General features: G+C 38.8%; 1 protein-coding gene across 8 annotated transcripts in view; it reads right to left on the bottom strand.

Moving 5' to 3' along the window:
• Positions 1-789: 789 nt before the first annotated feature.
• Positions 790-23,792, bottom strand: part of micu3a (mitochondrial calcium uptake family, member 3a) — a 198,456-nt gene continuing 175,453 nt past the window's right edge. For 7 of the 8 annotated variants that reach the window (XM_043690248.1, XM_043690259.1, XM_043690223.1 and 4 more), the window contains 2 exons: positions 16,551-16,619; positions 790-2,101 (listed from right to left, as the gene is read on the bottom strand). In XM_043690248.1, coding sequence (XP_043546183.1) covers positions 16,551-16,619 — 69 coding nt within the window. In that variant the 3' untranslated portion in view covers positions 790-2,101. Of the gene's footprint in view, positions 2,102-7,501; positions 7,555-16,550; positions 16,620-23,792 lie in introns of all 8 variants that reach the window. The other variant, XR_006311711.1, reaches the window with a different exon arrangement.

Below are 23,792 nucleotides of genomic sequence, written 5' to 3' on the forward strand. Positions count from 1 at the left end.
CGAATATGTGGAACAGTCCATCTTCCGCAGCTACACTGGCACCACCCCTACCTTTTCCTCCGCTACATCAATGACTGTATCGGTGCTTGAAGAATGTGCTTGGAACTGTTCTTAAATGCACAGTTGGTGGAACAACTATTTCAACATGAAAGATCAATGAGTTAGGAAAAATAAAGAAATATTCAATTGAGAGTGTGTTTTGGAGAGGGAGGAGACAAAAATTGCAAATTCACAGGTAAGGTATATATAGGCAAGAGAAGAACAAAATTATTTAGTCATTAAGCATGTGTTTTAAATTTGGTAGATATAAAGCATTATCAGTACTTTCGGTATGATTAAACTGCGGTATATCTTTCATTTGTTTCAATATGATACATTGCTTCTGTAAATTTGTTGTATTAATTCAAAACAAAATGATGCCATAGTTGCAGTGCAGTGTGGTAAAATTAGCATTTAAAAGCCTGCTGCAGCACCTCACTTAGATTTGTTAATCTAATGGTAAAGATGCCCTTAAAACATTGGTAAAAATAATTTGAAAATATATGTTGAGACTAATCAGTAAGATGCCACAAATTATCAGTATTGTATCTTGCATTGTTTGATGTACTGATCTTTGTTCTGTTTTTTCAAGTATCAGATAGTTCTTTCAGTTTCACATAGTTGCTAAGAGAGGATAGTAGTTTCTGTAAAGAATGATCATTTTACATGTTTGAATCTCAGTATAGCAGAACAATGGAATGGTTTTCAGCCATGTGATTACTAGCTTTCAAAGTCAAAATACAATTTGAATATAACAAAATATACTTGCTCTCAATAGCTTTATTATTGTTTTTAAATCAATACGTTATATTCTGCAAATAATTGAGTTATTTATCTTTTTGAAAATAAGAATATATTGCTTGATTCTAACATGTAACTGAAGCTATAAAAGTTGATTTTGCAGACACTGAATTATGAATCATTGATGTAACAACTGTAATTGTAACTGTGACAGCTGCAGTAGCCAATTCTGAATTAGAACATTACATTTAAATGCTTATTATATGAAAAGTATATTCATTTGAAGTACACATCAAATGAAATGCAAAACAATCCCTATCCTAATACAATAAATATGTGAATAGTAAATGGAATGCAGCATATTATAGAATAAAGATAATAAAATAAAAGTGAACCTTGCTTTGAGGAGATATCAACACAATTGTTTTAAGAATTAACTGAAATAGTACACACTGACAGCTTTAAATGATAAGGAACCAGTGATTTGTCAATATTCTCTAAAAGTAATTTTCAAACATTTCATTGCTTTCATGATTTGAGTTTACATAAATTGTGTAGAATTACAGTCCACCACACAAAAACAGGCTATTCAGCCCAGCTGGTCTAGCAGTATTTGTTCTTCATATGACGATCTTCTCATTCCTCTTCATCAAAACCTATAAATAAATCCTCCTCTTTATTCATTCCTATACTTATCTAGCTTCTCTATAAATATCTCTACAGATAGAATAATAAATAATTTGTATTGAAAAACATAAAATTAAATGTTTCTAATAGTTTGTAGGTCTACTTTTCCCATCACGAACCAAATACATCTTGAGATTAATGTTCAAAAGCAATTTTGTCTATACTTTTAATATATTATGTTAGCTGCAAACATCAAAGTCGAGTGATGAGTGGATATGGTGCTCACGTCCACGTGTAAGAGTTTATCACATTATTTTTCTTGACTACTCATTCCATATCCTGCACTGTAAAGATTTTCAGCTGTGAAGCAAGGCATAATATACAGAAAAATCACATGTGCTTGTCAGTTCTATTAATTTAAGACAACATTCACATCAACATACAAAGTAGAACAATTTGAGCAGTGAATAAAAGTTACTATAATGCAGTAATATTCCTATTAATCAAATAAGGTTAACTTTTTTTGCATAAATCTACCTTACCAGTTAACATTAGACCTTAAATTGGGGTTTTTATGATAACATTCCAGAAATCAGAAGTAGCATGCTTTACATTTCCTTCAAATTTGTTCAAAAAATATTCATTTCCTTTCATGTAGGTTTGCAGTAACCTTTCCAGTCAGGCACTTGACCATCTGTGTTGAAAAAAAAAAGAGAGAAAAAAAAGAGTTAAATAATATTTATTACCTCGATACTTGACTGCTCCAATGCCCCTCGCTGACCCTCCATCTATTATGGTCTGTAAACTGGAGTTTAGCAAAACTTTGTTGTCTGCATCCTAACTCACACCAAGTCCCATTCACCCATCAATTCTGTGCTTGCTGGCCTGCACTGGTTTCCTAAAGGGAAATATCTCAATTTTAAAATTCTCATCCTTGTTTCAAATTGATCCATTGTTTCTCTCCAGATCTCTGAAACCTTCTCCTCCAATGACCCTTTGAAATCTTCGCATTCCTTCAGTTATGGCATCTTCTATATCCCTAATGTTTAATTACTATATGACTGTGCTTTCAGTTACCTTGGATATAAGTTTTGCAATTCTTTTACTAAACCTTTCTTTGCCTCTATGCAACTCATGTCTGCTTTTAAGGCCTGGACTGCTTCAGTGTCTAAGCAGTTGAGAATGGAACTAAACACTGTACAATTATAGCAAACATCCCCAATTCTGACTTAAAGATGGAGGGTCAGTCAGTGATGAAAAAGCTGAAGATTGTAGCAGTATCCTAGGTCAATGATGATTATCATTCAATAACAATAATTTCCTTTCAGCTAATTTTTGCCCAGATTTCCAGTGACTGTAATTTTACTAGGGCCCTTATCATATGCAGCACTTTTGTCAAGGGTAGTCACTCTCAACTCAGCTTGGGAATTAAGCTTTTTTTGTTGATGTTTGAATTAAGTTGCAGTGAGGACTGATCCTGGTAGACTGAAACCTAGCAATTTTGAATAAGTAAATGAAACTTACTCTGTTGATGGATTGATATATATCGTAGTGGAAATTTTGGGGAGGCCAAGACAAATCATCCACTTAGCATTTCTGATTGTAGATCATTGAAAATGTTCAACTGAGACTTCTTGGCTTTGCTGTAATTGAGGCTGGGGATGTTTGTGGAGCCTCTTGCTCCTATTAGATGTTTAAATGTCCACCATCATCTATGACGAGATGTCGAAAGACTGCAATGCTTTGGTCTGATAGGTTAAAGTGGAATCATTTAGCTGTGATAACAGCATACTGCTTATGTTTAGCAGGAATATTTGTCCTGTGTTGGAACTTGACCAAATTTGCACCATTTTGGTATACTTCGTGCCTCTTCTGATATGCTGGGGATTGGCAATAAATATTGCCAGCCACTGATGCCCACGTCCCCGAGTCAATTAAAAATAAATTCTTTTAGTTTTTCATGGGATGTGGATGAGTCTTGCAAGGTCAGCAGCTGTTGGCCATCCTTACCTGCCCTTGAATTGAGTGGTTCATTACGTAATTTCAGAGAGTAGTTTAGAGTCAACGATTTTGTTGTGTAGGTCTTACCATGCAAGGATGAAAAAAAATCCTCTGTTAGAGGTTGTCTGTGAAGCAGATTGGTTTTCACAGCAATAGACGATACTTTTACACACACAATTTGTGTGTAGCTCTACATTTCATATTCATCAATGGAAGTCAAAAATCCACTCGCGACTGTGGCGGGATTCAAACTGTTATGGACTAGGCCAAACCAAATCCCCTCAAAATATATTAAGATGATAGTCTAGACCCTTACTTTTCCTTATTCTAAGGTACATGTAAGGCATTGTGTTCCAGATGCAATTCAATTGGTCAAACTATGAATATTAAGCTACAGTTAAAATACAGACAAAATAAAAATTAAAGAACTGGCTTAACTGTAACTATGAAAATACTTAACAGAATAAGATATACAACACAACCAAGAACAGAGCCCTGTGGAACACCACTCACCACTGACTTCCAGGCAGAATACTTTCCTTCCACTACCACTCGCTGTCTTCTGTCGACCAGCCAATTCTGTATCCAGACAGCTAAATTTCCCTGTATCCCATACCTCCTGATCTTTTGAACGAGCCTACCATGGGGAACCTTATCAAATGCTTTGCTGAAGTCCATATACACCACATCCACTGCTCGATCCTGATCAACTTGTCTAGTAACATCCTCAAAGAACTCAATAAGATTTGTGAGGCATGACTGCATTTAATCAAGCCATGCTCTTCTAGATGGTCATAAATCCTATCCCTCAGAATCCTTTCTAACACCTTGCAGATGACAGACGTGAGACTGACTGGTCTGTATTTGCCAGGGATTTCCCTATTTCCTTTCCTGAAGAGAGGAATTACATTTGCCTCCCTCCAGTCCTCAGGTACGACTCTGGTGGAGAGTGAGGATGCAAAGATCTTCGCTAGCGGCGAAGCAATCACATTTCTCACTTCCCAAAGCAGCTGAGGACAAATCGGGTCTGGCCCTGGCGACTTGTCAATTTTAATGTTTGTCAAAATTTTCAGCACATCAGCTTCCTCAATCTCTATCTGTTCCAGCCTGCTTACCTGCTCCTCAATGGTTTCATTCACTACAAGGTCCTTTTCTTTAGTAAAGACAGAAGGAAAAAACTCATTTAGGGCTTCGCCTACCTCCTCAGATTCTATATACAAGTTATCCCTGATCGGCCCTACTCTTTCTTTGATCATTTTCTTATTCCGTACATACGTGTAAAATGCCTTTGGATTCTCCCTAATCCTTCCTGCCAAGCCTTTTTCGTGTCCCCTCCTGGCTCTACTCAGACCATTTTTTGAGCTCCTTCCTCGCCTGCCTGTAATCCTCTAGAGCTGAGCAAGACCCTTGCTTCTTCCATCTTACGTATGCTGTCTTCTTTCTTTTGACGAGAAGAGCTCCTCCGCTCTCGTCATCCAAGGTTCTTTTATCTTACCCCTTCTTGCCGGTCTCAGAGGAACACATTTATGCATCACTCGCAACAACTGTTCCTTAAACAGTCTCCACATGTCTATAGTGCCCTTTCCATGGAACAATTGCTCCCAGTCCATGCTTCCCAACTCATGTCTGATAGCATCATAGTTTCCTTTTCCCCAATTAAATATCCTCCCATTGTGCCTGCTTCTCTCCTTCTCCATAGCTATGCAGAATGTGAGGCAATTGTGGTCACTATCACCAAAATGCTCTCCCATCGCAAGATCTGACACCTGCCCCGGCTCATTGCCGAGCACCAAATCCAAAATTGCCTCTCCCCTTGTCGGCCTGTCAACGTACTGAGTTAGAAAACCCTCCTGAACGCACCTTACAAAAACAGCTGCTTCTAAACCATCGGCTCGAAGGAGGTTCCAATCAATATTGGGAAAGTTAAAGTCACCCATTACAACAACCCTGCTACATTCACACTTTTCCAAAATCTGCCGACCTATGCTTTCTTCAATCTCCCTGCTGCTATTGGGGTCCCTTGTAGAAAACTCCCAATGAGGTGACTGCTCCCTTACTGTTCCTAATTTCCACCCATACTGACTTAATAGGCAGACCCTCCTCGACAACAGTAACTTCTGTAGCTGTGATACCCTCTCTGATTAGCAGTGTTACACCCCCTCCCTATTCTTTTTAAATGTTCTAAACCCTGGAACATCCAGCAACCATTCCTGCCCCTGAGAAACCCATGTCTCTGATATGGCCACAACATCATAGCACCAGGTACTGATCCATGCTCTAAGCTCATCACTTTTATTCCTGATACTCCTTGCATTAAAGCAAACACACTTTAACCAATCCCTTGGTTCTTTCCCAGGAAATTCCTTCCCACTGGCTGCGCTACCTCTTGCTATTGCCTCATCTCCATCAACTCTCACCACCATATATAGCTCAGGTTCCCACCCCTCTGCCATACTAGTTTAAACCCTCCTGAACTACTCGAGCAAACCTTCCACCCAGGACATTGGTCCCCTTCCAGTTCAGGTGCAACCCATCCTTCATGTACAGGTCCCACCTTCCCCCGAAGGCATCCCAATTATCTACATATTTTAAGCCCTCCCTCCTACATTGCCGGATAATCGAGAAATGTTCAGATTCCTGGCACTCAAATTACCGCTGTTTACAATCAGATTGATTATCTGAACAAAATATTCCCCACCCATCTCTTTTGGATAATTGAGGTTCTACTCTACATATAAACTACTATGTATCAGTTCCAATATAATAACATCTCATAAACACTCCCTTGGCAAAGGCAATTTCAGTAAAACAGATTGTCTCACATGCAATTCTAGCGGCAGGAAGAGAACTCCAGCTTTGAGCTGTAATAGAGAGGAATAAGAGCTTGCTCATCCAATTTAAAGATCCCAGCAACTGCAGAAAGCTAAAACTAAAAATCCTGGTTCTGTGGGAACTCGACCACACTGTTCAGGCTGTTTCCATAGTTCCAACTTAAAAAAAAACCCAAGGCCTCACAAGCTGTTTATTTAAATGGCTTGAACAGACTGCTTGGCATGTCTGTCTCAACTCTTCATTTAAAAAAAAGATAAAATAAACCTTTAAAAGCCATAGTATTATCAATCCATTTGGATTACTAGTCCAATGACATCCCCAATATCCAATGATCTCCTAGACTCCTCACTGCATCAGGTGGAGTAAGGTATATGCCAAGCCATAATGTTACATATTGGGATAGAATACAATTCTGCTATTGCCAGTAGTCCATACAGTTTCTTGGATACAGAGGTTTGAACTGTAATGTGTTTTGAAATGATCTCATGTAATGTGGTGGTAAAGTCACAAGATACTATATAGGGTACTTTAATGTGGAAGCAGATTTCATGAGGGCACTGCTGTGGTCACTGCTACCAATATTGTTACAGATAAATGCATCAGCGACAGGTAACTCGATGAGTTGGTGGTCAAGCAGGACTTGCTTTTTGTTGTATGTCTGACTACTTATCAAAGGTCCAGGTTAGCAACTATGTATTTCAGTTTTCAGTTAGCTTGGTCAGTAATGTTGCTACTGGGCCTCAGTGGTCCAGTAGCAACATTGAAACTTTTGTGCAAGTGCTATCCTTATAAGATTTCCTTAGCCATATTTAAAGTGATATTATGAGACTTTATAACAGGGTCCCGAGGCCATACCCAGCCAACTATACATCACTGTACTGCCAACGCTGGGGGTTTTGCCCTGCTGGTTGGACAGAACATAATGGACAGGGTTGCTAATGGAGGAGTCTAGGGCATTAGTTCAAAGGTAAGAACATGTGAATACAAACAAGTCAGGCTGTTGCCCGATTAATTTCTGAGAAATCTCTGCCAAGTTGGCATAACATTTACAATGAAAATGTAATTAAATTAATAAGGTTGGTTGGGAGAACATTAGATTAGTTGTTCGTATTTTAAAAAGCAGACCTATAAGCTGTTTTATTTTAAGCTGCTTGAGGTGAGAGAGTAACAATGGATAATAATGCAGCCCAGATATTTGTGAAGATGGTCTACATTCTGCCAATGTTTATCCTTGTTAATCCAGTAAAATTAATGGATGTACCTCTGGGGTCCATAAATATGCACGATGGGGTGTACTTCAACTCCTCTCCATTCCTCAACAAAAAAAAAATCAAACTTCAGTCCTATAATTTATTAGTTTTCCACACCTTTTGCTTCCTGTATCAAATATTCATATTCACAGCAATAAAACATTCATATTGCAATCCCATCTTCCTTCAGTTAGGTACACTAACATGTATAGTATTCATAAAATTAGGTATCATAGAAATGTCTGCATACTGTATGCATCCCACCAAACCCCTACATATAACGTGTTATAAGTAGCAAGAAGAGTTAAGATAAATAGAAATGTATTCTCTTAATGCAAAGCTAAAAATAAAAATCTTTTTTTTCAAAAAGGAGAACAGCATTATTGAGCTAGCGGGACTTCATATTTGGGCATTAATGTCAGAAAAATAAAGAAATAAACTTCCCAGATTTGGCATCATATCAACATATTATGGTGCCTTTAATATTCTTCTGTAAATATTGTTTTCTGCGTACTAGCATAACTATGAGTGGATTATAAACACTAGCACAGACTAGCTGGGCTGTATGACACATTTCAAATGCTATGAAATTCCATGTAACCAAGGAGATAGTCAGCATGAATTACCTCAAATTACTTTCAGCTAATTAAACCAATTATTAGGAAACTATAAAATTAAGAAATGCAATATAAATGAATCTCTCCATATAAACTTTACCATATTAATAGTACACTTCACTGACGGAGTACATGTGGATTTTATCAAATTACCAACAGATGATACATTAGTAACGAACATATCGGATAGCCTTTCAAGATTTCTTTTGCATAAATACTGAATCTCAACTCCACATTGTACATTGTGGTTGGTTATGATGTATATTAAACCATACTAAAATAAATGTATAGATGTATTAGATATATCATCTGATCACTTATGGCATTACTTAGATTGCCTGAAATACATGATGGGCTAAGTGTACATCAGTTGAATAAGCTTGCAATCATTAAATTAGCTTAAGACTGTATAATGTTTAAAAGAAATTTGAACATCCAGTTACTAGCTGAAAAAAATTAGACATCAAGATTTCACATCTTAGGACATTTACTTTGACAGTTGACTAATATACTATTAACTAAGAACCATCTTGGTGGCCAACTCATACATCGAACTGTGGAATGTAATTTACCCATTCGTATTCCTGGGCTCAACCATAAAGACACTTCACAGATAAACTCTGCACTATCCTTTACGTAGAATCTCACTTATGCAACATGAACTTGTATAGTCAAAATGGACAGCTTATTTGGGAAAACAAAAAAGTTGCAAGGTCAGATGACCTTTTCTTCCTTGCCAATACAAATAGAACTACAAGACCCTGATCAAATCTTCATGTCTTGATGAAGTTATTAGAAGGCAAACAACGTTTCTAGATATGTCTATGAGAAGTAATTAAAATTCAAAAGATGTTTCCTGTGGTTAATGGGTTCTCTTCTCCAAATCTTTCCTCATTCCTGAAGAAGGGCTCATGCCCGAAACATCGATTCTCCTGTTCCTTGGATGCTGCCTGACCTGCTGCGCTTTTCCAGCAACACATTTTCAGCTCTCTTCTCCAAATAGTTTTAAAACTGCTTTGTCAATACTGTTAGCAAGCTTTGACTCCACAGTTGAAATCCAGTGAATGGATTTGAAAAATATTAGTATATCACTATGGTGTGCGAACATACAAAAATATTTTAATCCCACTGTTTCATGATAGCTTAGATACCACAAACATTCCAGAGAACAACGCTCATCATATTGTTCCACTTGCCACATGTGGAGAAACTGGCCACTGGGACATACAGATTTTCCTCCATATTTGTGAACTCACAACTTGAACATTTGTCTACTCTGCCAAAAAAGAAACCAATCATTCAAAATTCACCAACAAAATTTGCCTATCCTGAACTACTTTCACTTCTGCGGCAATCTCGCTCTCCAAACTGTTTCTGCATGCAGCTCTTCCCCTTATACCTTCACAAGTATGATCACAGTCACTCAGGTTGAGGACATCTGCCAAATGGTGGTAGAGGAGGAGGATACATCATTGGGTAAGAGTGACTGGGAGAGAGGTATGTCTGCAATATCGTCCCCCTCCCACACCAGTAATCACCCTTAATCTCCCCTAAAAATGCCTGACCTTGTATACAAAACTTCTCACTTTTATCGCTAAGTTGCATCACACTAGAATTGTTGTGAATATTTCATTCAGATAGTACCTTTTATTTCAAGTGCTTTAGTGTTTATTATTTTAACTAAAAAAAAAACCCAAAAATAATCGGCAAAAAGTCATAAATCTTGAGGCCCAAGGACCTAACCCTAATTTTACTATAAGTTATTAAGCTCGGTACCTGCAAATTCACTGTTCGCACAGGTTTACAAGAATGGAATCCTTGTAGACATGGAGGAATGACTACCAATGTTCCTGGCACTGGCACTATCTTTAAACTCCAGTGTATCCAGTTAAGGACCGATCATCTGTGCAAGACATGTCTGTCCAAGAGTAACCGGCACCCTGTCTTACCAGAGTGAGCTGGAAGTCTTGCCGAATGTGGGGTGCATGCAGACACTACCCATGGAATGTACTCTGAGATTTGGTGACTGATGGAGATAGAAAGGAGCAAATCATAAGCTGGAGTTGCCTGGAAACTGGTCTCATTTCCATGTCAGGAATCGTCACCGTTTAATTTCTATCCAGCATGTGGGTGAATGGGAAACTACATATCAATGAGGTGAGATAGCACAATAATGAGGATGTTTGTGCATGTCTTGCCATTCAACAACTGAAAATGCGACTTCTTGTCAGTGTGGAAAGCTTTTGTTGGACATCTCATGCAATTCTCCTAATTTTCTTGTCAATATCCGATCATTTTGGGGCTACGAAAATTCTGCCTCTAGATTGCCTTATCAACAACCTAATAAAGCATATTTTCTGGATAGAGTGGAAGAAACATCAAGATCAGTGAAAGTACTCAACCCAGCTAAGAAGCTTAATTCTAACGAAGTACTAAGAACTAGTACTTTGGGTCATCAGATTTCCTTGACCTCCCTATTTAAGGAACCAAATCAGGGTGTCACTATGGGCTTCAATTGCACTTCACCTGGAGTGGTACATGACAAATCTGTTATGTAAGTGGTAAAACATTGCAAATCATTCTTTGTAAACTTCAACATGTGTTTTTTTAATGGGCCAAAAAGATTTTGGCATGCATCCTTTTTAAGTCTTCAGCACAGGAAACGCAAGTGTGACAAAGAGCTCAAACTTTTAGGACATAAAATAAACGGTAGCTTTTGTAATTATAATCTTTTCTCGAATGTACGTGTGTGTTTGTCAGAGTGTGCAAATGGGTATGGTTGTGCATATATTTGAGTGTTAAATAATAAACATATTTATTTTAGACAATACCAGTTATTTGTCTGTTCTTGACAGTTATAAAACTCAGGGATTAAAAATTTTGTTTTAGAAAAATGCATAAAAACACTTTTTGATCAGTTCAGATATGGAATAAAGGAACCCTATTATCATATTTCTCCCCAGTCTGTAACAATAGACATTCGATTTTCCATAAATTAATCCAAAATTAGTGTTTGCTCCAGGATGTTGCTCTTTTCACAGTTTGCTAGCAGTGAGATTTTCTTTTCCCAGAGACTGTTTTTCCCTTTCCATCTCAACCCAGCTGACTCTTGATTCTTATTTATTTAATCTCATCATAAATTTGGACTTTTCCCAATTGAGCACAAACTCCCATCCACGGGGTGAATCATAGACACTTTGTGGTTTCCCGATGGTTCCTCTTTCCCAGATCCAGGTAGATGAAGAAACATTTGATATCCTGCTATATTCTCGGAAAGCCAGCAATGTGATCTTTATGTGGCTTCCTCTGCACCCTTCCCAATGGCAATATGAATCATAAGGGCCAGTATCGAAGGTTGAAATGATAATCAGCTATCATGAGAACCCAACTCTGACTTTCAAACTATATGGATAGTTTAAAGAACTATTTAGACAGTTAAACTTTCCACTTATGAAAGGATCAAGAATGACTAAATATGAAAGTAATGAGAAAACATTTTTCATGTAACAAATGATTAATGTCTGAAATGCACCGCCTGAGGAGGCAGGTTCAATTGAGACATTCAAAATTGAATGAGATTGTTGTTTGAAAAAGAACAACGAGCAGGGTTACAGGAGAAGGCAGGGTAAAGATAAGACTGGTGGTGTAGTGGACACCAAAGGTTACCTCAGAGTATAACAGGATATTAATCAGATAGTTTGATGAGCTGAGGAGTGGCAGATTGAGTTTAATTTAGATAAATGTCAGCTGCTGCATTTTGGAAAGAAAAATTGGGGCTGAACTTATACATTTAATGGTAATGACCTTGGGAGTGTTGCTGAACAAAGAAACCTTGGTGTGCAGGTTCATATTTCCTTGAAAATGGAATTGCATGCTGGCAAGATAGTGAAGGTACTGTTTGGTATGCTTGCCTTTATTGGACAGTGCATTTAATATAGGAGTTGGGAGGTCATGTTGTGGCTGTACAGGACATTGGCTAGGTCACTATTGGAATACTGAATTCAGTTTCGGGACCCCGCTATAGGAAGGATGTTGTGAAACTTGAAAGGATTCAGAAAAGATTTGCCGAAGTTGGAGGGCTTGAGCTATAGGGAGAGGCTGAATAGGTTGTGGCTCTTTTTCCTGGAGTGTTGGAGGCTGAGGGTTGGCTTTATAAAAGTTTATAAAGTAATGACAGGCATGGATAGGGTGAATAGCAAAGGTCTTTTCCATGGGGTCAGGGAGTCCAAAACTAGACAGCATAAGTTTAAGGCAAGAGGGGAAAGACTTCAAAAGGGACCTACGGAGCAATTTTTTCCACACAGAGAAATGGAATGGTGGAAACTGATACAATTAAAAACATTTAAAAGATATCCAAATGGGCATATTAATAGGAAGGGTTTGGGGGTTATATGGGCCAAATGCTGACAAATGGGACTAGCTTACTTTAGGATACCTGGTTAGTGTGGATGATTTGGACCGAAGGGTCTGTTTCCATGCTGTACAGCTCTATGACCCTATGACTATAAGTGAAATGCTTAATCAGAGCACCAAGACAGCCATGATAGGCCAAATTGATTCCGTGAACCCCACACTTTCAACAAATTTTTGAGCCTTTGGGAGACTCAAGTATCTAACCATTGTGAACTCAGAATTTGCTGTCATTGTCCCCAACTGTGAACATCTCATGCCATCACTTCAGTAGCTCAAATTGGATCTTCCTTTAATCTTTAACCACTTAGGCCTATTGTCAAGCAGAGTTCAGATCACTTTAAAACATTGTTCTAAAACATAATTTTATAAACCTCACAATTGTAACAATATATCAGTTGAGTGCATTGAAACTGGATACTAAGAGGACATTTTTGACATTGGAGGCAGTTTTATCAGAACGGAAAGATTGATTAAACTGAGAATGAGTAATAAACTGTATCTGAAAGCAAGTAATTTGAATACTGCATTTATACCAATCTGCAGAAGTTGGCAAAGAATAGTAAAATGGATGTCCTAAATCAACTGTGGACATCTACAAACTGCAACATAAGGAGATGGTGATGTCTAAATGGTTATAGGTAGCAGTTCAAGAAAGCAGCCTCAACACCATCATTGTGCACAACTTCCCACCAAGGCTCATTGACTACCACTCCCACTATCACACGCTATTTCTTCCCTCAACCTTGTCATACATTCCATCTATCTAGAATTTTAATTCTTCCTATTCTCTGCACCTCCTACTTACTCACAAGGGACAGCTCACCACTTTTCCTGAATCACCAACAGCTGTATTAGCCATTTTCATCCGATTTAATCTTTGCATGTCACATTCCAGGAGAAAATACCCCAAAATAGGTCAGAGAGGCAAGGCAGGTGCTGGAGTGCCCAACATTCATCTGTCTATGAGGAGAGTATTCTCGCCTTAGTGGGAAAAGGTCATGCTTACCTGTGCAGTATGCGGATCTCCATATCTCAGCAACCAAGTAAGATTCATTGTCTAATACTGCACCACTCTCCCGTAATGGCCACTAAATTAATTTTAAACATGCAGAAAGCTTCTCCCCATATTTCACAAAACAATCTTTCTCTTGCCTTCTGAAGGCACAAGTGACATCCTCTCAGTCTCTGCCTTCAAGAGATCAGTGCCTCTAGATATCATCTCCTCCACTTCTTAGAAAGACGACACAAATTCCTCAAAGGAAGCACCAGCAAAATTATCACCTTTAATCCCCACCACCTCAGATACTGATGACTAGATGGGTACTTTATCTAGATTAGACTCGGCGAGATGTTCTAATGGGCACAAAACTAGCATGCCTCTGTAAATGGTTGAGCAAATATTGTCCAAGGACACTAGCACTTAGAGGACTGCTAGAGACAAGGTACTTACTCAGCCCCAGCAGAGAGGACCCATACATTGTCAGCCATTAACTTCATTAAAATGCACAAACTGACAGAGCAGCAATAGCCAGTTTGTTGGAAACACACAGCAAGCTGGATTTGGACCCCATTGATACCATTTGTACTGTGCGAGTGCCAGCGCATGTATATTTGGCTGCCTCTGGAGACAGGTTAGTGGCTGCAAAGGAGAGCGAGCTTCAGCCCACTGTCTGCTGAATATGTGCTTGGACTTACACTCTATCACTAGCGTTTAGCACCAGTGGCAAGGCAAAAGGAGCGCAAGGGACCTGGACCAGACTCCAGATTCCACACAAATATCCATTTGACCCCTGAAGCCTGTGCCTACAGCTTACTTCTGACAAATACTGTGATACATTGCCCTCTAAACAAATCCAGGGATGGTGACCGTTGATGACTCCCTTCCTGCAGTACCCCAAGTCCTCTAATGCATTATTGTTTCCCAACTTTATATATGGAGTTGCCTCTTCAAAATCCTATCGCGCTCTGTATCCCAACATGCTGCCTCCAATCCACTACAAATGACTTCCCCAAATTCCCACCAAAGCAGTGGCCCCTGATAACTCCCATAACATTCAGCAAGAAGACCGCCAGGATGATCAATGGCCTGCACTCTTTGATCAATCTGGAACAGCCCCTGAATCATAACTCTGCAGCTTCAAAACTGACATTCTCTGAACCAGTGGACTTGTTGTACTGGACCTGCAAGACTGACTGCTTCCCACTTTTGGAGGATAGACCTTAATGTCACAGAGGCCGAACGCTAGCAGTCTGTAACCACGTCCTATCTCCCACTTGACAACGACCCCACCGTTACTCAAAATGCCAGAATTCCTCACAATGTTGTGACTTCACTGCTTCTGGTGATCTACCCTCCACTGTCTCCAACCTTACATAGTCCCCCAGCCCCACGCTGCCCAGCTCTACCTGCTACCCAAGATCCATAAGCCAACCTACTCTGGCTGACCTATCATCTCCACATGTTCCTGCCCCACCGAACTGATTTCTTCCTATCTTGACTCTATCCTCTTCCCCTTGGTTCAGACACTTCCCATCTACTTCCACAACACTAACCATGCCCTCCACCTCTTCAGTAACCTTTAGTTCCCCGGCCCCCGGTGCTTCATCTTCACTATGGACGTGCAGTCCTTATACACGTCCATACCCCACAAGGATACCCTTCAGACCTTCAGCTTCATCCTCTCCAACAGACCCATCCAGTCCCCCTCCATCAACACCTCCTCCACCTCACCGAACTAGTCCTCACCCTTAATAACTTTTCCTTTAACTCTTCCTATTTCCTCCAAATCTGGGGGGTGGGGGGAGAATGGGCGCGAGCTATGCCTCTTTGTTGGCGACATTGAATAGTCCCTCCTCTGTACCTACACAGGCACTGTGCCCCACATCTTCTGCCGTTACATTGATGACTACATCGATACTGTTTCCTGCACCCAGGCTGAACTGGAGCAGTTTATCAGCTTCACCCACAACTTCCACATCGCCCTTAAATTCACTTGGTCTATCTCGGACACCTCTCAACTTTTTGACGCACATCTCCTTCCACCCATATTCTGCAACAACTCTAAGCTAATTTCCCAATTCCTCCACCTCTGCCGCATCTGCTCAGACAAGGAGACTTCCATTCCCAAGCATCCTAGATGTTCACCTATTTTGAACAAAGTGCTTTCCCCCCGTTATCGAGATAGCCCTCCACCGTACCTCCTCCATTCTCTGCTCCACTGCTTTAAACCCCCCCCCCCCGCCCTCTCCAAAGGTGATAAAGATAGGGTTCCCCCTTGTCTTCACCTACCATCTCCGCATCCAATGTATTATCCTTTAACACATCCACCAACTCCAATTAGAACTAGAGGACATAGGTTTAGGGTGAGAGGGAAAGATATAAAAGAGACCTAAGGGACAACTTTTTCACGCAGAGGGTGGTACGTGTATGGAACGAGCTGTCAGAGGAAGTGGTAGAGGTTAGTACAAATGCAACATTTAAAAAGCATCTGGATGGGTATATGAATAGGAACGGTTTGGAGGGATATGGGCTGGGTGCTGGCAGGTGGGACTAGATTGGATTGGGATATATGGTCGGCATGGACGAGTTGGATTGAAGGGTCTATTTCCGTGCTATATATCTCTATTACTCTAATAGTTCCTCATTATATTAGCTAAAATGAGCTCAAATTGTTTGCCTAAATTGAAGTGTTTTTTAAACATCTGGCAACATAATATTTAAAATCATTGAATAATATGTTACCAGCGTGCAAGTAAGCAATTTGAGCAGAATTGTAACTCAGTTCCTTTGCCACAACTTGAAGTCTTACTTAATCTTCAGGCAGACCGTCAAATGTAGAAAGCAATTCCAATCTGAGGAATATTAGGAAGCACTGTTCTGATGCTAATGCTCAACAAGATTATGGTGACACACTGTTAATCGAAAAAAAAAACCTTTGATGGAATTGCATTGTATATGTCAATGCTAAGTACATAAGCCAAACCACGAAAGTATCACTTCAAAAAGAAGCAAATTACAAATTCAACATACTTATCTGGTGACAAATTCTTTCTTCAGGCAAACTTTGAAACTGGGATATCCCTGTGTAGACTTGTAGCCCTATTGGATTCAAGGTAGAAAAAAATGCTTGAGAGTAGTGAACAAGTTGTAGCTTTAACGATTTCTGACTTCTAATATCTTAAAAGTGAAATGTACATTGTCCAACTTGGTAACTTAGTAGCAAATATTAGATTGGCAAAAATCAGTGTTAGTGAAACTTACTGTTTCTTATTTTGATGCCATAATTTAGCAAAATGGATTTCATATAAATGCAAGTTTTTAAGAAAATCTTTTTTTGCTCTTTTAAATAAGGCGTAACATGAATTACCTCAAAGTTGAATCTTATTAGTATAGAAGCAACCCCCCCCCCCCCAATTCATACTGTTATACTATGATTCAGTCTGACTAAACAGAGAGGATGCTGGAGAAACTCAGCAGGACTGGTAGCACCTGCGGAAATACAAATAGAGCTAACATTTCTTCAGAACTGCTGAGTTTTTCCATCATTATTCGTATTTCCAACATCCACGATATTTTGCTTTTATTATAGTAAGGACGAGTTACTTTTACTATGGTCACTAATACCAAACTGGATACTTAAAACATTAAAGGCAACAAATGAGTTGACAGCACATTGAATATTGTTTTATATCTTAAACATATGGCAATATTTAGTAGGAAATCTTTATTTTGAAAGATTAACACGTCAGGTTATCTACAATTTTATTCTAATCTGATTTCAAATTGAACAATAAAAACTACTTGGAAACTACTATCAAGTTGTAGGTCAATTTCAATCAAACAAAACAACAGACTACTACAGTGAGCAAATATCTCACAGTGAGCAAATATCTCACACCTATATATGAACCAGTTAACTCTTCACAATCACAAACATATACAGTATAACCTGCAGGAATTTTAAAGTATTTTCTAAGAAAAATTTGCTTTTGCTGTTAAAATCAAATGTGATTAGATTTGCAGATATAATAATGGATTAAATGAAACTTCTCACAAATTTGACTGAAGTATCTAACATTTATCAAGATTTTCTGGAATTTCAAGGTATTTGTCTTGAAAGTGGATCTCCAATAACCTTGCTTGAGACAGATTGTAAAGTACATAGTTTAGAACTGGAGTATTATATTATATTGGGTACAATATAGGTAATGACTTGCTGAGGTTGTGCACCATAAATTGAGTCCCAGAGCCATGTCAATTTTTTAAAAGGTATGCACGGTACTCCAATTTACCTGACTTTCAGTCAAATGTTCATAGAAAGTATTGAACAGTTTTCTAATGCAACAAAAATTGTTCTTTATTATAAGCAATTAGACAACAGTTACAGATAAATAGATATAAATTGTTGGCATATAACACTACTAACTAAAACCTTTATAAACTGTCCCCCTCACACACAAATAGCTTAAGTTGATTATCACCAGAGATAGAAACAACTGGAAAGTTGTTCAGTGGTATTTGCCTCCCGATTCCAATGTTGAGATGATCTTTCTTCAGACAGCCAGACCCTTAGTGTTCTTTTGTCTTTCTCTCGAAGCTTCCACTGGTTTGCAAGAAGTTCAGAGTGACTGATTTGCTTGCAATATCAGTCTGAATTATCAATTCAAAAGTCATAGCACCTGCTCAGACTATGTCTGTAACCCATTTCCAATTCCAACCTGCTCAGTTAATTGAACACCAATCAGCTTCACTTATAAACAGCTCCTTAGCTCCTGATCATCTATACATTGCAGGAACCCACAGCCACAAAAGCAGAGGTCACAATATGTATCAAATTCTTTCCTGTGAAATTATGCAGTCATTTTGGTAAACCCCTGTTTTCAAAAACAATTCATTCTCTTTGCTGTCCAGTTTTTAAAGAAACATAAAAAATTCATTACATATCCATTTAGATTTTGGGATCAAAGTTGTTATTCATTACACTTACCAATGAATTTCTGCAGGGTTTTGTGAACAGTATTTAAATTTGTTTCAGTTAATCATGTTCAAGGCATCAACTTCTTCTTGCAGTCCACAGAGCAGAACAGCATTCCTGCCACGGGCATGAATTCCAGGCCAAACAGACACTTGCCGCAGCAAGAGCACAGGAAGCAGTCAGGTGTAGCATGACAACTGTATTTCCCATATGTAACATGCTGGGCCTTAGGATCAATGACATTGTGACAACACTGGCACACCGCAGCATGAAGCTTCACATAGCAAGGTTTGCAGACAGGTTCGTCATTCACCATAACATAGATTTCTCTGGCAAGGACACAGTTACACTCAAAACAGCAGAAATGCTCAAGTGCCAATTCTGGCCTTCATTGCTGAATATTAACTCATCACAGCCAGCACAATGTGATTTCTCAGTGTCACAGTAGTGACGTCCACAGTATAGTTTTCCTTTCTTCCAAAGGTAGAGCATATCCCCATGCAGTTCACTGCAGATGCTGCAGACAAAACAAGCAGGGTTCCACCGCTTGTCATAACCAGCCCACTCTGCATATACAGCTGGGTCTCCCTCCTTCATGCTCGATTTACAATGGAAGCATGCATATTTTGTTACTGATTGTATAGCCACTGATCTAACAGCAACGGTAGTACGGTCTTTATAGAGCTTTTCGGCCATCAGATAGTCAAAGTTGTGACTCACTATAGAGGGATCTGGGATCTAAGAGTTTTGAGCAGGCAATCGTGTCTTTTCAACAAACAAATTGAAGACATCTTAAAGAAGTACATGTAGTCTAAAAGAGAAAGTGTAAATTGAAATATCCAATTCAATGTAAAATCACATGCAAAAGCAAAAGATGACAAAATATACATTTTAAAAGTGTGAACAATAATTAAAATGAGAAGGAAAATGTCTAAAATTAAATTTTCTGTGGTTGTCTGGCAGTAATTAAAAATTCACTTCGACTTGAATGACGATTGTTTTGTCTTGATGTTTTAGCAGGTACTAACTATTTATACATATTTTAATATGATTTATTTTACAATTTGGGCTTTGAACTAGTGACATATGAACTTTGGCCTGTGTCTGAGGGGGTTTAATGATTAATTTGTCAGTACTTCTTAAGCCATTTAGAAAAAAACTGAGAGTCAGAGAGTCATAGAGATGTATAGCACAGAAACAGACCCTTCAATCCAACTGGTCTATGCTGACCAGATATCTCAACCCAATCTAGTCCCACGTGCCAGCATCCGACCCACATCTCTCTAAACCCTTCCTATTCATATACCCATGCAGATGCCTTTTAAATGTTCCAATTGTACTAGCCTCCAGCAGTTCATTCCATACACATACCACCCTCTGAATGAAAACATTTCCCCTTAGGTCTCTTTTATACTTTCTCCTCTCACCCTAAACCTGTGCCCTCTAGTTCTAGACTCCCCCATCCCAGGGAAAAGACTTTGTCTATTTATCTTATCCATGTACCTCATGATTTTATAAACCTCCATAGGTTCAGCCCTCAGCCTCTGATGGTCCAGGGAAAGCAACCCTAACCTATTCAACCTCTCTCTGTAGCTCAAATCCTCCAACCCTGGCAACATACTTGTAAATATTTTCTGAACCCTATCAAGTTTCACAACATCTTTCCAATAGGGAGACCAGAATTGCACACAATCTTCCAACAGTGGCCTAACCAATGTCCTGTACAGCCACAACGTGACCTTCCAATTCCTACATTCAATACTCTGACCAATAAAGGAAAGCATACCAAACGCCGCCTTCACTATCCTATCTACCTGCAACTCCACTTTCAAGGAGCTATGAACCTGCACTCCAAGGTCTCTTTGTTCAGCAACACTCCCTATTACCTTACCATTAAGTGTGTAATTCCTGCTCAGATTTGCTTTCCCAAAATGCAACACCTCACATTTATCTAAATCAAATTCATCTGCCATTGGCCCATCTGATCAAGATCCCGTTGTAATCCGAGGTAACCTTCTTCGCTGTCCACTACACCTCCAATTTTGGTGTCATCTGCAAACTTACTAACTTATACCTCTTATGCTCACATCCAGTATGAATGAGGACTTTTTCATATTATGTACGTTTTACAAGCATACGGGGGAAAAATTAGTTGTTTTCATTTAGAAGAATTAGGAATTTATTACTTTAAGGGAGAAACCTAGTAAAGTTTTTGATTTATTTTATTTCACAGAAGTCCTGTTTGGAGTTATATGTAATAAAACAATTCCTCCTGGAGAAAGGAGAGAATTCAAAACAATTATGAAATAGGTTACCTTAGTATAAGGATTTCAGTTTGAAAGTTCCAAACAGAAGATTTTTTTTTAGAACACTCTAGGTGATAATATGATACTGAAAACATTTAAGGTCAGTTGTGAGAGTATGCAAGGAATGGGCTATCAAGCTCCCTGACCTGCAACTGAAGCTAACAACTAAATCTAAAGATGTCACTGAGAAGGGAACATTCTCATTGCTGTTCAAATATTGCCAAGTGGTGGTGTTGGGATAGATGGGTTTGTATATACTGTATATTGAAATTTTTTGAGTTGTGTTTTATGTAAATAGTTTGATTTATTTAATTGCATTTGCATAATGAACTTCTGCCTTAGTGTTAAAATCAAATTTACAGCATTGCATGCTTATGTTTCAGTGAAAGTCCACCTCATTGAATAAAAACAAGACAAAGAAAGAACTACCAAGCTATATTTCAGTCTTCAATCTGACTTGCTCAGTGAATAAAATGAACTGATCATAAAGGAGGCTCATTCAGGGTTTGAATTTACTAGATTTAAGAGGGAATTTCAAAAATATGTAAGTAATATATATGTGCTGGATCTGGACATAAAATGGCATTGTGGTAATGTCTGTTGAAAGAAACATGAAGGTGGCTTTAAATGTTATTAAGAGTTCGCTATAATTAGAAGATATGGGAGTGAAATATTTGAAGTTTTTATGTAAAGCTAAGTGGAGGATAATAGAAAGGTACAGAGTTAACAAAACCCAAAATGCAAAGGGAGGAAGAACAGAATCTGAGACTAAGGAAAATGAAGGAAAATACAAAAAAAGATGGAAAGGAAGGAGAGAAAGGGAAAAAAAAGGTGGTGACTAAAGAAAACCAAGGGAAAAGAAAAAGAAATGATTAAAACTTAAACTCCAAAAAGATACTGAAAGTGGTCAACATCAGTTGTTAAAACAAAAGTTAACAGTAAAGGAAGAAAGAGGCGGTAAAAGTGGATGATTCTCATTCCAAGAGATTTAATCTTACGAAGAATTTTGTGGAGGATGAAAAGGTATTTTACCTAATTTACGAAGATAGCCGGACAGATGAAGTGACCTAAAGATGTTTGGACATTAATGTTACAGAATGTTTTGACAGCTACAATTATGGCTGTGCCTGCCAGTTAGCAGAAGAACAATCTGCAGAGTACAGAGCAGTAGGAAAAAAAGCAGTACTCAATGCTTATTAAGTTGCCAGTGAAGCTTATCAATGAAAATTTAGGACTACTAAGAAAAAATGCTAATCAACCATTTTAGAATTGTTAGGGAAAAAAATTAGGTTCAGCTGTCAACAAATAGCTATGCTCTGTGGAGCTGTCATGACAAAGGCCTCCTGCCTAATAACAATGTGATTAGCTTCTAGGCAGGTGAACAGCTTTTGTGAGTGAATAAGACAATCAAAAGCCTTTTGGACCTCCAGAGAGGGAGGTGGTGTCTTTCTGCAGTTTAAAAAATACCTAAAGCTTGAAGAAAGCCAATTTATTTCCCCTCACCTGTTTCTGTAAGCTTTCAACCAATAATTCTGAGACCTTATAAGTTGTAAATCAAGTGACTCTGTGCCTCCTGCAGCAAGTGAAAGTACATGGAGATGAGAGATAGAGGAGTAGCAAGCAAAAGGATAATCTCAGCGAACCCTGTGTACAAGGACCTTTGAACTGCCTTCCCAGTCTTTCCCTCCACTAATATGCATGTCTTTTTTGTCTGTCTGTGCCTGTGTGTTGGAGGAGTGTTACAAGGGATTAGAGATTTAGCTAGTAGTTACTTGGTTATCAGTAGCTAGAATCTATTTATTTGTAATAAATCATAATTCTTGATAAGTCCAGAAACCTGGTCCATGCTTTCTGTTAATCCAGGTCTAACAGGACAGGTAAATTGAAGAATTTTACATACTTTTATTAAAATGTATTTGTACTTCACATGTGGAGACTGCAAACCACTCACAAATAAACAAAGTCGGAACCTTGCCATGTTGAATCAAACATCAATTGCACAATAAACTATACAAAATGGCAGAATCCAATACATTATAAAATAGCGGATATGTGAGCTGCCCATTGCACAGCCCCCAGCCTTGACGGTCAGTGCACACCCTTAAAAAAGCTGGCACATAGAATGAACAATACAGAGGTTCTATATATAGAGGCTGCTCCTTCATCAATTGGTTGTAGAGTACAAGATCTTATAGTCCACAATCACCTGATGAAGGAGCAGCACTCCAAAAGCTAATGCTTCCAAACAAATCTGTTGGGAACTATAACCTGGTGTTCTGTGATTTTTAATGAAGTGGTCAGGCTATGTTGACTTTACTCTCACTCACAAGATGAGGGTAAATGTGGAATGATGTGTGCAGGCCAAGTCTTAGGCACATTCACTACGCATGTTTAGCCTCTATATTGCCCATGTTAAAGCGCAATATCTTAGCTGCATTCCTCAGCATGATGTTTCCTGCATTCCTGACATTTGAGGCTATCTGCAGTCAGAGTTGGCGGCTCGATAGATGAGCAATGTTTGGCCATTACAACTACTTTCAGCCTCAGGATATCTCAAAGGCACTGCTCATCTTTCACATAGGTATTACTTAATGAGGTCTGACAGTGAAAGCTTTGCTACGGAGACACCACAAGTGTAAGTAACTGTATAGTTACAGTAGTGAATGTCTAAGTTTTCTTTATGCTCTTCGTCTTGTTGCGTCCAAGAGTGTTGGGGTGGAGGAAATGTACTTTGTAGTTGGCTCTGTTGCTTGGGAAGTGAACACCTGGTGCAATTCAGCCTACGGGGGCCAGTTTAGCTGACTGCATCCTGCCTAGCTGTAGGCTCATCCTCCTCAGCTTGAATTAAAACATAGAACAGTACAAAAGAGAAACAGGCCCTTCAGTCCACCGTGTCTGCACCGACCATGATGTCACGGTCTAATTCTGTCTGCCTGCACATGTTCCATATTACTCTATTCCCCCTTAGTTTACGTGTCTGGCTAAATGCCT

The sequence above is a fragment of the Chiloscyllium plagiosum genome, chromosome 1 (genome assembly GCF_004010195.1).
Source record: "Chiloscyllium plagiosum isolate BGI_BamShark_2017 chromosome 1, ASM401019v2, whole genome shotgun sequence".
NCBI classification, from domain to species: domain Eukaryota; kingdom Metazoa; phylum Chordata; class Chondrichthyes; order Orectolobiformes; family Hemiscylliidae; genus Chiloscyllium; species Chiloscyllium plagiosum.